The sequence below is a fragment of the Pithys albifrons genome, chromosome 1, assembly GCF_047495875.1.
Source record: "Pithys albifrons albifrons isolate INPA30051 chromosome 1, PitAlb_v1, whole genome shotgun sequence".
Lineage (NCBI taxonomy): Eukaryota > Metazoa > Chordata > Aves > Passeriformes > Thamnophilidae > Pithys > Pithys albifrons.
This window is the reverse complement of record NC_092458.1, coordinates 59431753-59444168: the sequence shown is the minus strand read 5'-3', so window position 1 is coordinate 59444168 and position 12416 is coordinate 59431753. Positions and strand designations below refer to the sequence as shown.

General features: G+C 38.5%; 1 protein-coding gene across 2 annotated transcripts in view; it reads left to right on the top strand.

Annotated features, from left to right (window-relative positions):
* KPNA3 (karyopherin subunit alpha 3) overlaps window positions 1-12131 on the top strand; it is a 51114-nt gene extending 38983 nt beyond the window's left edge. For both annotated transcript variants that reach the window (XM_071551544.1, XM_071551552.1), the window contains exons 10-17: window positions 401-445; window positions 3001-3132; window positions 4297-4425; window positions 6105-6209; window positions 6345-6416; window positions 6518-6680; window positions 7606-7700; window positions 10152-12131. In XM_071551544.1, coding sequence (XP_071407645.1) covers window positions 401-445; window positions 3001-3132; window positions 4297-4425; window positions 6105-6209; window positions 6345-6416; window positions 6518-6680; window positions 7606-7700; window positions 10152-10250 — 840 coding nt within the window. In that variant the 3' untranslated portion in view covers window positions 10251-12131. The remainder of the gene's footprint in view (window positions 1-400; window positions 446-3000; window positions 3133-4296; window positions 4426-6104; window positions 6210-6344; window positions 6417-6517; window positions 6681-7605; window positions 7701-10151) is intronic.
* Window positions 12132-12416: the final 285 nt, after the last annotated feature.

The following is a 12416-nucleotide window of genomic DNA, read 5'->3' as shown; positions in this document are numbered from 1 at the left end:
GTCTTACCACATCTCAGTTTTATATTTTCTCCATATGTGATTATAAAAATACAACTTTTATCCAAGAGGTTTTGTGTATTGATACTAAGCTAATGATTTTCATTGTATGTGTGGTAGCAAAGGTTTCAAAGTAGCAGGGGGATGTCTTACCTCTGCTGGTTTTGCGTCAAAATGCAATCTGCACTTTGTGTCTGAAATATAGCACTGTCTTACATTTTTAGAAATTTTAAATATAATACACATATTTTTATACATACTTGGAGGAAATGACCAGCTGCTGGGAAGTGTGTGAAAACAATATGCTAATGCAGACTCAAGCTAAGTTGTGACTACAGTACTTGGATTCATGATTGTACCACCAATTTTATTCTACTGTAGTGACTGATGAACTTCTTTTCAGATTTTGCCAGCATTGTGTGTTCTCATTTACCATACAGATATAAACGTAAGTAATTTCTAAAGTTTTAGATTCTTTGTTTTCTCTAGAAAGAAAATGCTGCAAGATTGTGTTTAAGTAGCAAACTTGGGTTTGTGTGTTAATTTATAAATAATTGATAAATGCACAATTAGATATGAAGACTAATAAAACTGCAGTCTTTCAGACCACGAAAAAGCAAGTGCAAATTCCATTTCTGAAATACCTTTTCTTAAAGTTGGGATTTTTTTTTATCCTTTACATTAGAAATACGCTAAAAAATCCTGTCTTGCAGAATTAAGCACTAGAAAATGAAAGTCCCAGCATTACCATCAGGTTCACTTTATTCTGCCCCAATTTATAATTTTGTATAGAGGATATATATAATGTATGTGTAAAAAATTTATGTAATTCCACATATCAGTCAAATCACATATTGTGAGAGTAAGTATAAATCTGACTTTGTAACCTGTTGGGTGCCTGTCTTGCAACCTGTTTCACTAAAGAAATCACATATGAAAATACATTTAAATAAACAGCAATAAACTATTGTTTTGTAGCACCTTTGACAACCCTCATGTTTTTGATACTAAACATTGAGTACTTTCCACATTCCTGTTCCATGCGTTTGCCTGTATTTTTCCAAGGAAGGTCCTAAAAGTGTGGACTTACTTCCTAAAGTCTTACATTGGGACACCAGGAACAAAGATCTGTGTAACGAAGGGATACTGAGCTGCTCTTCTCCTGTCAGAGCTTTGTAATCTCTATAGGGATCATTTTATTTAGGGAAGAAGGAAGTGAACCCTTGTGGTGGGTCTGGGGATAAAGCATAAGGTTGGTGGAACTGTCATTCCTTACCTCCACACTGTAGTTAGTGGTGGTGTTCCTGCTGCTCTTTTAATGGTGAAGTGGGCTTGGCTCCACAAAATATGTGCACAGTTTAATCTGGGATTTTGCCTGGGTTTTCCCAGTCTAATGAGTGGGAGACAGCACATGGTGACATTTCAATGTGTAACTTGGGCAAACCTGAATGAAAATTCATAGCAAAGCCAAATATACTTCTAACCTCTAGGCTGTTTTCCCCTGCCAAATCTGAAAGCTTTTGCAATGATTGTACGAGAGTTTATTGAAGTAGATCTGAGACACTGTGATGCCAGGTTTTGACTGATCTCAATTAGGGTGTCCATCATTTTGATGCTGAGAGTCAGGTGCTAGTTTGGAGGTACCAGTCTGGTCCCAGCCCCTCTGTACTGGAGCAGCAAACCTATCTTTGGAGATGAGGCAGTGATGCAGGTAGGTCAGGCCACAGTCCTGTGAGCACTTCTGGAGGCTGCTGCTCTCGTCACCAGCAGGGCTGTGGGGCAGCAAACTGGTGAGGCACCGTCTCTTACTGCTTCTGCTGCAACAGTGGCTGCACTACAGCATGTTCTGCTGTCCCTGTGGTGCAGGAGGTGAGGGCAGCAGCACACTGTGTCAGGAGGGCAGTAGGTCTGTGCTGGCTGGGGCTGGGGCTGGAGCTGGAGCTGGAGCTGGAGCTGAGGGGAGCAGCCTGTGGGTCAGGACTGGGAAGTCCTTCCTGTGTTTTCAGTACTACGGTATTTAGCTGTCTTCATAGCTGGGAATTTTAAATGGGTATCTGTTCTAGAAGTAGGCTAGATCTATATCCCTCAACAGGTAATGTCCTTAGTGGGTTCCAGATTTCTCCACCTGCAGTTGCTAACATTATTCTGTGTGATGTGTTATCCCTCTTTCTACTGGCTTTGTTTCTGCTTCAGATACTACCTGTCAATGACTGTAACATTTGCACCTTTCTTCTATTGACTGGTTTCAAATCATCCTTATCAAGTCATCAGTAACTTAGTCTTTATTTTCTTTAAGATACTCAGATTGCCCTGCAGGATAGACATTTCTCTGTGGGTTTTGCATTGCTTGAGCACTCCAGCAGTTGCCACCTTACGTTGCTAGTCCTTTAGCTGGTATAAGAACTCCTTTCCTTTGCTGCAGATTTTATCGTTAATATGAAGGCAGAAAAAGGCATATCCAGAATAGTTTGCAGTTTCACGTGGGAACTGCACTGGATCGGAAATGCTAAAGTGTAAATATATGGATTAGAGACTAAGGGAATGTATGTATTCCATAATCAAAAGAGAGCACAGCTGTTATAGCACAGCTATTATAGCAGGGCTAAGGAGGCTGTGCCAGTATTTTCTTCAGCAAATTGCTGGCACTACGTCTCTGAACTGGTTGTCTACCTTGGAAATGCAAACAAGCCCAACATCTTACTGTTGTGAGATGATGTATGCTGTCACTTTATGCACCAAAATGTGGTGTTTAATTAAAAAGGAATTCGATAGGACATACAGAAGTTACTGTGATAGAACAAATGGCCCTAGTTTTCATAGTTGTACATAATTAACATTTTACAGATTAGGTCCCATCACAATGATGTTTAAGTTTTTCCTGTAACTGAATTGCATGCTTTTTCTCTCCACCCCCATATATGTGGAGTGTTACTCACTAAATTAAGTTGCCATTTTATGGATTTTTCTGTTCAATGTATAAATTATATTCTCTCCAATTTCTAGATTCTTGTGGACACTGTTTGGGCTTTGTCCTACTTAACAGATGGTGGAAATGAACAGATACAAATGGTGATTGATTCTGGAGTTGTACCTTTTCTAGTTCCCCTTCTGAGTCATCAGGAGGTTAAAGTTCAAGTAAGTCTGGTTCAGTTGCTCTTGGGTAGTCCTTTGTAAGCTACTTGCTAAAAGTGTGCCTTAGAGCAATTATCAGTGGAGTTACTGAGACGAGCATTTATAGCTACATTTTGTGCAGGTAAAACTAAACAAAAAGTATTACCTACACTGGGGGAAAAAATATTAAAATGAAAGCAAACTCGAGCAAAATAGTTCTGATACAATTTTAGGTGAAGTTACAGGTTAAACATTAACTTTACTCTGTGTGTCATTGCAAGGGGTGCTTTCCTTTCATAGGCCTAAAATATTAGTTACAACAGATTTAAACTTTTCCAGGACTCAGGTTATATGTGCTTTTTCTGTTGATGCACACATGGTGTAGTGCATTTTCTGTCTGAATAGCTCATGGAAATCAGTATTTTGGGACCTTTGGAATGTTAAAATATTTGCAGGTGCTCAATCCTTTTGGTAAATTTGTAATTAGCTATGAAAGGTAAGTCAACTGAGCTTATTTGATTAGTTTCAAAGACAGAGGGAAACTAAAAATTAGTTAGTGTGGGCTTGTTTTTTATCAATGAGACGCTGTAATGGGGAGCTTTTTTGTCTATCTGCATTTTATGTGTTTGTTTGGTTTGTACTTGGATGAGACTTGGCTAACTTGAAATTTGTTAAACTGGTTCTCATGATGTAAAGGAGTCTGTCCAGTATTCTGTCTCTTGTAAAGCATTTAGTGGCCAATATATAAAGATACAAAGTCCATTTCTGAAAGTCAGCTGTGATTCAGTAAGAAGAAAAGCATTTGTGATGTTTTGAAGGCCCTAGTGGAAGCTGGGTGGAGAAGGAAGCAACCTCAGCAGACACAGTCAGAGTTTAGGAGCTATTACTGTAATTGTAACACAGATCAGACACATTATGAATTCATTGTCTGTTGTTTTAATAGTCTTTAATTTCTAATATCTACACTTTTTTAGTTGAGCTGCAGTGCATTTATTCTGTGATGTACTGTGTGTTTCTCTTGATGAAGCAGTACCCATTTTTGCGATGTAGGTCAGAGGATGAAGTGCTAAATTGCATTTTGCAAAGTGTTTTTATAAAGAGGCATCTTAAAATGATCTTTGTTTTAGCCTAAGTAACAGCGATGTCTTTAACACACAATTTTTTTTCCTTCCCACCTTGGATATTCAGACAGCAGCACTGAGAGCAGTAGGCAACATAGTAACTGGTACTGATGAGCAGACACAAGTTGTTCTCAATTGTGATGTTTTGTCTTATTTCCCAAATCTCCTGACGCATCCAAAAGAGAAGATAAACAAGGTATGTTTTGTTTCTTCCTAACTTAGTGTTTTTGTTTAGAAAATAGAACAGTAGTATGTGAAATATTACAGAAGAATTTCTTACAGCTATTACTTCTGGCGTGTGACCGGTTTTGTATAAAGATGCAGCCTTTGAGGCTGGTGCTTAAGTAGGGCTGAACCCAAACATCCATAGTGAGTATCCATACATTGGTGTTGATGGCCCCCTGCTTTCTGAGAGGACTGATGTTTTTTGCTTTGGAGTGTGATACTTTTCATTTTGCAAAGTGAGTAACTGGCTAACTTCAATTACCATTTTTCTTAACTGAAGGCTGTTGCTTTTAGTTGAGCCCAGTGAGTTGCATAAGACTGATCCAATTTTTCCACTCCACCTTTTTGTAATGAAGTTTGTTCTTTTGTCCATCTTCACCTTCAAGCAGGGAGGGTGTTGTACCACTGTACTTTCCTGAAAATTGCTCCTGAATTTCCTCTCCTTCCTTTTGGCAGGGATAATTTCACTGCTGCAAGGATTGGATGGAATAGAGAGAGTTTGATGAAACAAAGTGATCAGTGCCCTCTTTTTCAGAGCTGTATTTCATGTTATTTGCTTTTTTTAAACCATTTTGCTGTCTTCCACTACAACGACGGGGCTGGTTTAGGAGGAGGCTTTTTTGTCTGGCTTATGTGATTCCCCCACTTGTGTATGTACCACTGAGGTACAATCTGTTTGTGAGGAATCTCTGTTTCTTCAGGCTCTGTAAACTGTGAAGAGCTCTGAGGAAGTTATCTTTGACAGTCAAACTGATGTGATTCATTTTTCCTGCCATTCTAGCTCTCAGAAAAGAATGATGAGCTATTTTGAATGCCAAGGAATTATTTTTATGTAAGAGAAGTCTAGAAGTGCTTTGAGTTTTGTTTCAAGGGCAAATGCAAATAAAAGCAAGATACACATCCCAAAAAAAGTGAGAACCCACTGTGGTTTTTTTTCCTACAGTGGTTCATAATTGGCTGCTTGCCACAGCTGTTTGACTTTGACTTAATCTTGGAGCCTTTTTAAGATGTACTGGATTGCCTTGAGAAGTATTCCCCTTTGTAACCAGGAATTTGTGACTTCCATAAGATAGATTTTAGCTGTGTGAATGAACCTCCTGAAGGAAGAACTGCTGATAAAATCTCTGGACAGCCCTTTCTGATTTGAATGAGCTTTGTGAACACTACTTCATGTTTCAGGAAGAAAATGGGAGGTGGAGTTAGTCTTGCTTGTAGCATGACAGAAAGCTACTACTGAGCTGTCAGTAGCAGGATTACAGGATAAGTCCTTTATTGTAAGGCTTTACCAGTTTGCCTCTTTTCTTTGTAAAACTGATTTAAAGTTTAAAGCATTTCTGTGACTCCAGCAGAGCAAAGTGCATATGAGCTTTGAGTCTATTGGTCCTGAAGTATGGACACACTCCATCTGTAAGAAAGAACCTGGCTCTGTGAATTAATCATATGAATTTTACGTTGATTCTCTGCATGTTTGGCTTTCACAGTGCAATAAAAGTTTGTGTGCTGGAAGTGCTGCTGGGGAGGAACCCTGTTTAATGATTGGTCATGGTATGACTGTAGGTTTTGAGATGGTTTGGTTTGGTTGGATTTTGTTTTTTCATCTCTTGACTGTTTTTTAAAAGTGTTTTGCTTTTTTGTTTTCTTCCACTGTAGGAAGCAGTTTGGTTCCTTTCCAATATCACAGCAGGAAACCAGCAACAAGTTCAGGCTGTAATAGATGCTGGGCTAATCCCTATGATCATACACCAGCTGGCTAAGGTCAGTCAAACTATCAGCTATGCAAGTTGTCATCCTCTTTTTATAAATCTGACAGGAGGAGTTTATGATGTTGTTAATAAGTTTTACAGATGTTTCCATGCTGATTTTAATGAGCTATTAATTTTATCTTTTCAGGGGGACTTTGGAACACAAAAGGAAGCTGCTTGGGCAATTAGCAATTTGACAATAAGTGGGAGAAAAGATCAGGTATGTGTAGTGGGATTCAGGTTGTCACTAATATGTTGCACATGCAGCCATTTGTAAGAAGCTCAATGGTAAAAGCACTTTTTTGTTTTTTAATTATTAAGGTCGAATACCTGGTACAGCAAAATGTAATCCCACCGTTCTGCAATCTACTCTCAGTAAAGGATTCTCAGGTGGTACAGGTGGTGCTGGATGGCCTGAAAAACATCCTGATAATGGCTGGTGATGAGGCCAGCACAATAGCTGAAATTATAGAAGAGTGTGGAGGTAAGAGCTTATTAGGCTTTTTAAAAATTTAATTTGCTGGATGTTCTGTCTTCCCCTCACTGCTGTTGATGTTCACTGCAGCATTATTTACTGTGGGCTATTTGAGTAAACAAGTAAGAGTTTCGTAATGAGAAAAATTACTGTTTTTCTGTTCAGTTCAGTTTGGAGATAGTCATGTATTAGACATGGTCAATTGTTAAAGGAGTTTTCTGTAGCCTATGTATTTTTTAGGTTTTTAGGCTTATTAAGAATTGTACTTGTTTCCATTTGATAATTGCACTTACTTTGTCCTGTGGTAAACGACGCAATTCGTGCTCTAATTCATTGCCATGGAAGCAGTTTTAGGATCATAATTTCATTACAGAGTAGAGCAGGATGAAGAGTCGTCTTGATATTGCAATCCAAGGTGTAACACATGCTTATTAATGTATTGTAATAAAGAGATACTGAAGAACATAATAGACTGAAAGCTTTTCCCTTGTGTTATTCCATATCCAGTTTGAAAATGGGACTAGTGTTTTAGCTGCTCCTGGTGTGAGGCTTTGTCACCTTGATGTTTGAAACTCATGGGCAGCACACCAATGTAGCCACTTCTTTTTGGTGATGCATAGAAAGCACAGTGATTGAAACAAAAGCTGTGGAGTAGATAGAATTTTTAAAAAACACAGTGTTTTATCTAAAAAGAGAGAAGATTCCATTATCCATTGTCCATAAAATGGAATATTCTGTCACATGCAAAGTTCACAAACTACTTTTCTTTCCTCTTAGAGACAGATAGCTGCTGTGTAGATAACACTTTCAAACTGAGCTACATCTTTTCTAGTGTGTTGCAGTAATAACGTTTCATTATTTTTCTTATTTTTTTTTTCTAAGTAGTAACTGCGGTTTAAACTTACACTACTCTTCTCCATTTTCCTTTATTCAGGGTTAGAGAAAATTGAAGCCTTGCAACAGCATGAGAATGAAGACATTTATAAACTAGCATTTGAAATCATAGATCAGTATTTCTCTGGTGATGATGTAAGTATGTTAAAGATGAAAGAGTATATGCACTGTGCTGTTAGCTTAGTAATACATTGTCATTGATCCTCAGTTGCAGTTCCCATGAACATATATCTGAAAAGTCAGTTTTCTGCTCCTTGTTCAGTACAGTTTCCCTCAATTGAAAGTCTTTGACGCTTCAGCAAGATCAAGAGATCTGCCCTAGTTTTGCCTAATAAATCGATGATGCTGACCTAATTTTGTCACACTGACATGTAAATTGACATGTAATTATGTGTGATTAGAATCTAAACAGTTCTCTGGCTCTTCTTTTTACTCTCTCACACATCAGTCTTTGGAGGGGCAGCGGATCCTTTCGGGTGGATCTCTGTATTTCAGCTCGTATTTTCTCAGTCTGGATTCTTCATTGAAACATCCTCAAAACTGTTAACACTTTCTGCAACTGGTTGATCTAGACCATCTGGTATTTCGTTACACCCAGATTAGGTGTTTTGGTCCTTTGCTTCTAGCTCTCCCTGCTACTGACTGCTTTTGAGTCCCTGAGAAGCACTTCAACAAGCAATTCAAAGACAAATTATCTTTTCTAGGCCGTTCCAGTGTGTCTGTAGTTCTGCAGCCTAGCAGAACTGTGTCTTCAGTTCTTCCCTTAAACTCCCTGTGCTCTCCAGATGCCAGCTCTAACTTCAGGACTCAATAGTTTTCAGTTCACAGGCCCAGCATGTGATTGGGAAGTTAGTCACCAGAAGTTGGGATATGTGAAAAGTTCCTTATGCCTCTAATGACTTTGTGAGCAGTGTCTTAAAGTCTCCATAATGACTCTAAGACTTCTGAGTCTAACTGAAGCACATAGTCTAGTTTGTGCTGATGGAAAAATACCCTATTGGGGTTACTACTCCCTTTTGTGCATTTACTTTTTACATTAACACAATTAAGTCTATGCCTGATTGGCTGAATATGCCTCCTTTACTCAAGAGCAGGACTATCCTTCAGAGCATCACTTGCACCACTGATATGTTTTCTGGTGCTTCAAAAACTCAAAACTGTAGAAATTCCATGATTGGAAGATAAAAGTCAAAACATAAACAGGCAAATTTTCAGGCAGTAACTGTAAGTAGGAAATTACTCTTGTTGTCTGAGGACTGCTGAAAAAAAAAGAAAAAATAAAAGAATGGAAAAAAAAATCTCCAAATTGCCCTAAGGAGACAAGAGACCGGTTGTCACCCTGCTTGGCAGTGTTAAGATGGACTGCCCAGGACTATTCCTGCCTTCTGTCACTTCAGGGTCTTCGGTATTCTCATGAGATGTTGCTGGCTGCTTCACGTCCCTTCACTGTTAATCCCATCTGCTCCTTTGCTTAGGCACAGGGTGTACTGTAGGACCAGCACTAAGAGCTTCCTGGCTTCAGTTTCTTGTGTTAAAGGCAGGTGAACTTCGATAGTGTTACTTTGTAGTATCCCTGCAGGAGACAGAAGTGCCAATTCACAAACGTTTTGCAAAGCATTCTGAATCTGGGTTCAGTCTTCACACGGCCATGACACATCTCACGCTTCCTGCTGCGGATTGTTACTGTCACCAAATGCCCTTAATCTCTTCCCCCCAGGTTAGGTATTGTCACCCAAAATAGAGATAAAAAGATTTTAGGTGAGTCAGTTCTGACGTCCACACTACGGCAAGGCCAGGTCTCAGAAAGCTGTTTAGACCCCACACACAAGGGCTCTGACCTGCTTCAGAGTGACACATGGTCCCAAATGAGGCTCAGAGGAAAGCTGGTGATTTGGAGGAGGATGGGTAGAGCTTGAAGTTTTGCCTATTGATGGTACTGACTGTGTTATTTGCTGTTCCTTGAGGCAGGAAATAGCTGAATTCTGACAGCTCTGAGGAAGCTGGGTGAATTTGGCTACTAATGCCTTTCACTCTGTATCCATAGAGCAATAAAGTACTTCTGGTTTAAAACCAAATTCACATTGCACATACAGAGCTATATAAAACTGCTCTGAAATGAGTAATTCTAAATCCTTCAGATTCTGATAAGAGATACTAAGAACTCTTTTAAGCTTTATATAAGTATTTCTATCAGATGCTGATAAAAATTATTTTCATGTTGAAAGAAAACAGAAGAAAGTACAGAACTAATTTTGGAATTCACAACTAGTCATTAGCCAACTCCAGCAGTACTAAAAATTGGCGCTGAAAATTAAGCTGCACGGCTAAAATAGCAACTGATTTGACTAAAGAGCAGCACAGCCTATAGCTATTACAATTTTTTTTGTTTCCCTAATGATATTAGAGCAGAGTTAATGTGTTCTTTTAAAACACATTTGAGGAATTAAATTGGAGAAACTGATCTAATTTTATTGCAATAACATATGAAAAAAAGAAGAAACTAGGAACATTTATGAATCTCTTCTATGTGTACCAAATTGTGTGGGCAATCAGCCTCTCATGTGTTTTTGTTGTTGTGTTTTGCAGATTGATGAAGACCCCAGTCTCATTCCTGAACCCACTCAAGGAGGTACTTACAACTTTGATCCAACAGCCAACCTTCAAACAAAAGAATTTAATTTTTAAGTTCAGAAAAAGTGCAGCTTCTCTTGTCCCACACCAGGACGAAGCACCACCAGATGGCTACCAAGTGAAGAAACAAAAGGCTCCAAGACACACTTGCCTCTTCGTTCTGATGCTTCTAAAGCAAGCCATGTATCGGTCACTCTGCAGTTGCCAAACATCACTATCACATGGACTGTAAATGCATATGCATGATCTCTTAAACTGTTTCAGAATTCTTTTTAACAGTCCCAACTACCTTTTTTGCCTTTATCCTGGTGCCACATGCTGACAACCGCAATCTACAGTTTCGTTCAGAATATTCCATAGTGGTGGCACATTGGCTTTCCACGGAAAAGTAGCTTCTTTGGAAAATGGTGCGCTGTGGATCAAGACACTTTGGTATGATGCATACATTTTGGAAGACTTTACAGGGGCCCAGTTTGCCCTGAGCCTCCATCATCGTCCTCCACAAACATATTTTCATATACTTTATGTGGAAGAATAGATTAAAAAATGCAAGCCAAATGAGTTTCATTGGTGAAACTGAAATAAAAATAACTTATTAAAACACAACACTTGGCAATTGATTAAACACTTAAGTTTAAAACAAACAGAAAAACTACTTCAGCTATCAGTAATTGATGTGTGTTCATTAACTGCCTCAGAAACCAGGGTTGGAGAATGAACTGTAGATTTGGACTGGTAAAGCTTTTGCCATTATACCTAATTTTTGAGAACAGCGAGCCCTATTTGACCACTCACTTCAGCCTGTGTGTTCCTGCTGTTTTGAAGTAATCAAATGCTGTGCATGGTATTTTACCTGAGCTACAACCTGTTATGGACTTGAACTTCTGTTTAAGCTGAAAGCAAGAGTCCCAGACTGTAGAAAAAAATTCTGTCCAAAAATGTATTAGTTAAAAAGAATCTTGCTTTCAACTTTCAGTAGTCAATATCTTTTGTTTTAAATTGATAATTGGATATGGTTGATTTATATTGGGTTTAAACTGTGGAGCTTTCATGTTTACTGTAATTTAGTCTTAAACTATTTTTTACTTAGTAACCAGTGCTTATGATGATGTGGTTGGCAACAAACCAGCAACTACTTAGAAGCGTCATAAAAGCTTCATTCTTGGAGTATTGGAAGAGTAATTCAGAAGTTAGTCTCAAATCTTATTCATGTGATTAGAAACATACAAACTGGTTGATGTGTGAGGCTGTCTGGAAGCTGCCGTTATTCAGCATAAACCTGATGTGCAGCGCACATTAAATAACTTCATATAAGGAATGTGAAGTCATTGCTTTTGGAAAATCGCCTGACCCAGTCGTTTTCAAAGGGAATTTGGTATTGCTGGGGCGAAGATCGGTAATTTTGAAATTCTGTAAGCTATCACACAAACTGGTTTTGTTGCTGTTGTTTACTGGGTGTAATTTCCCAATGCATTGATGTGAAGGGATAGAAAAATCTAAACTAATTTAGTTATTGGATGTGGGTTGTATTTACTGTGATGAAGATAAGGACAGATGCCATCAGAGCTTTGTGGATCAGCTGTTTTTCCACTGATGAACAACACATAGCAGGTGTGCATTCATTAAATATATATCTGCCAAGGTGGAGCCACTTTAAAGAGTGAGTTTTCTTGTATCTCAGCTGGATACAAGCGTATGTTTAAACTGCAAGATTTTTACTTGCTAGATAATCTGTTTTAATATAGTGGTTTGGCCTCTGATTATTTATAGGTTTTATAAATTTTAGAATCAATTTCTCTTTAAGGTGGCTCAGATTTTTCAACTCTTGTGCACATAAAATTGAGTTGAAGTTCATTGTGCCTTTTTTCTTTTCCCAAAAGTTGAGTTGAAGCTTCATATGGTAACTGCATCCTATTCACACACTATAGTCTAAAATCTTGAAACTGTGTGGTGTTCGCTAAAAAAACTAAACAATAAAAAGTCAAAGTTAGGTAAGGTCACAAAGTTTTTGTGAAATTAGAGTTCCAGCAGATGTTATTTTGGACAAATATTTCCTCCCTTTTAATTCAGTCTAGTCTCCTGTACGCCAGATAGACTGACGGATACCCGGTTCAGCCACACTCGCTGTTATCCCAGAGATTGGGTACAAATTGATGCTGAAACAACAGTTTCCCAGTACTGTGAAGATTTGATCCTTTTCTTGCACTCAATGCATTACAT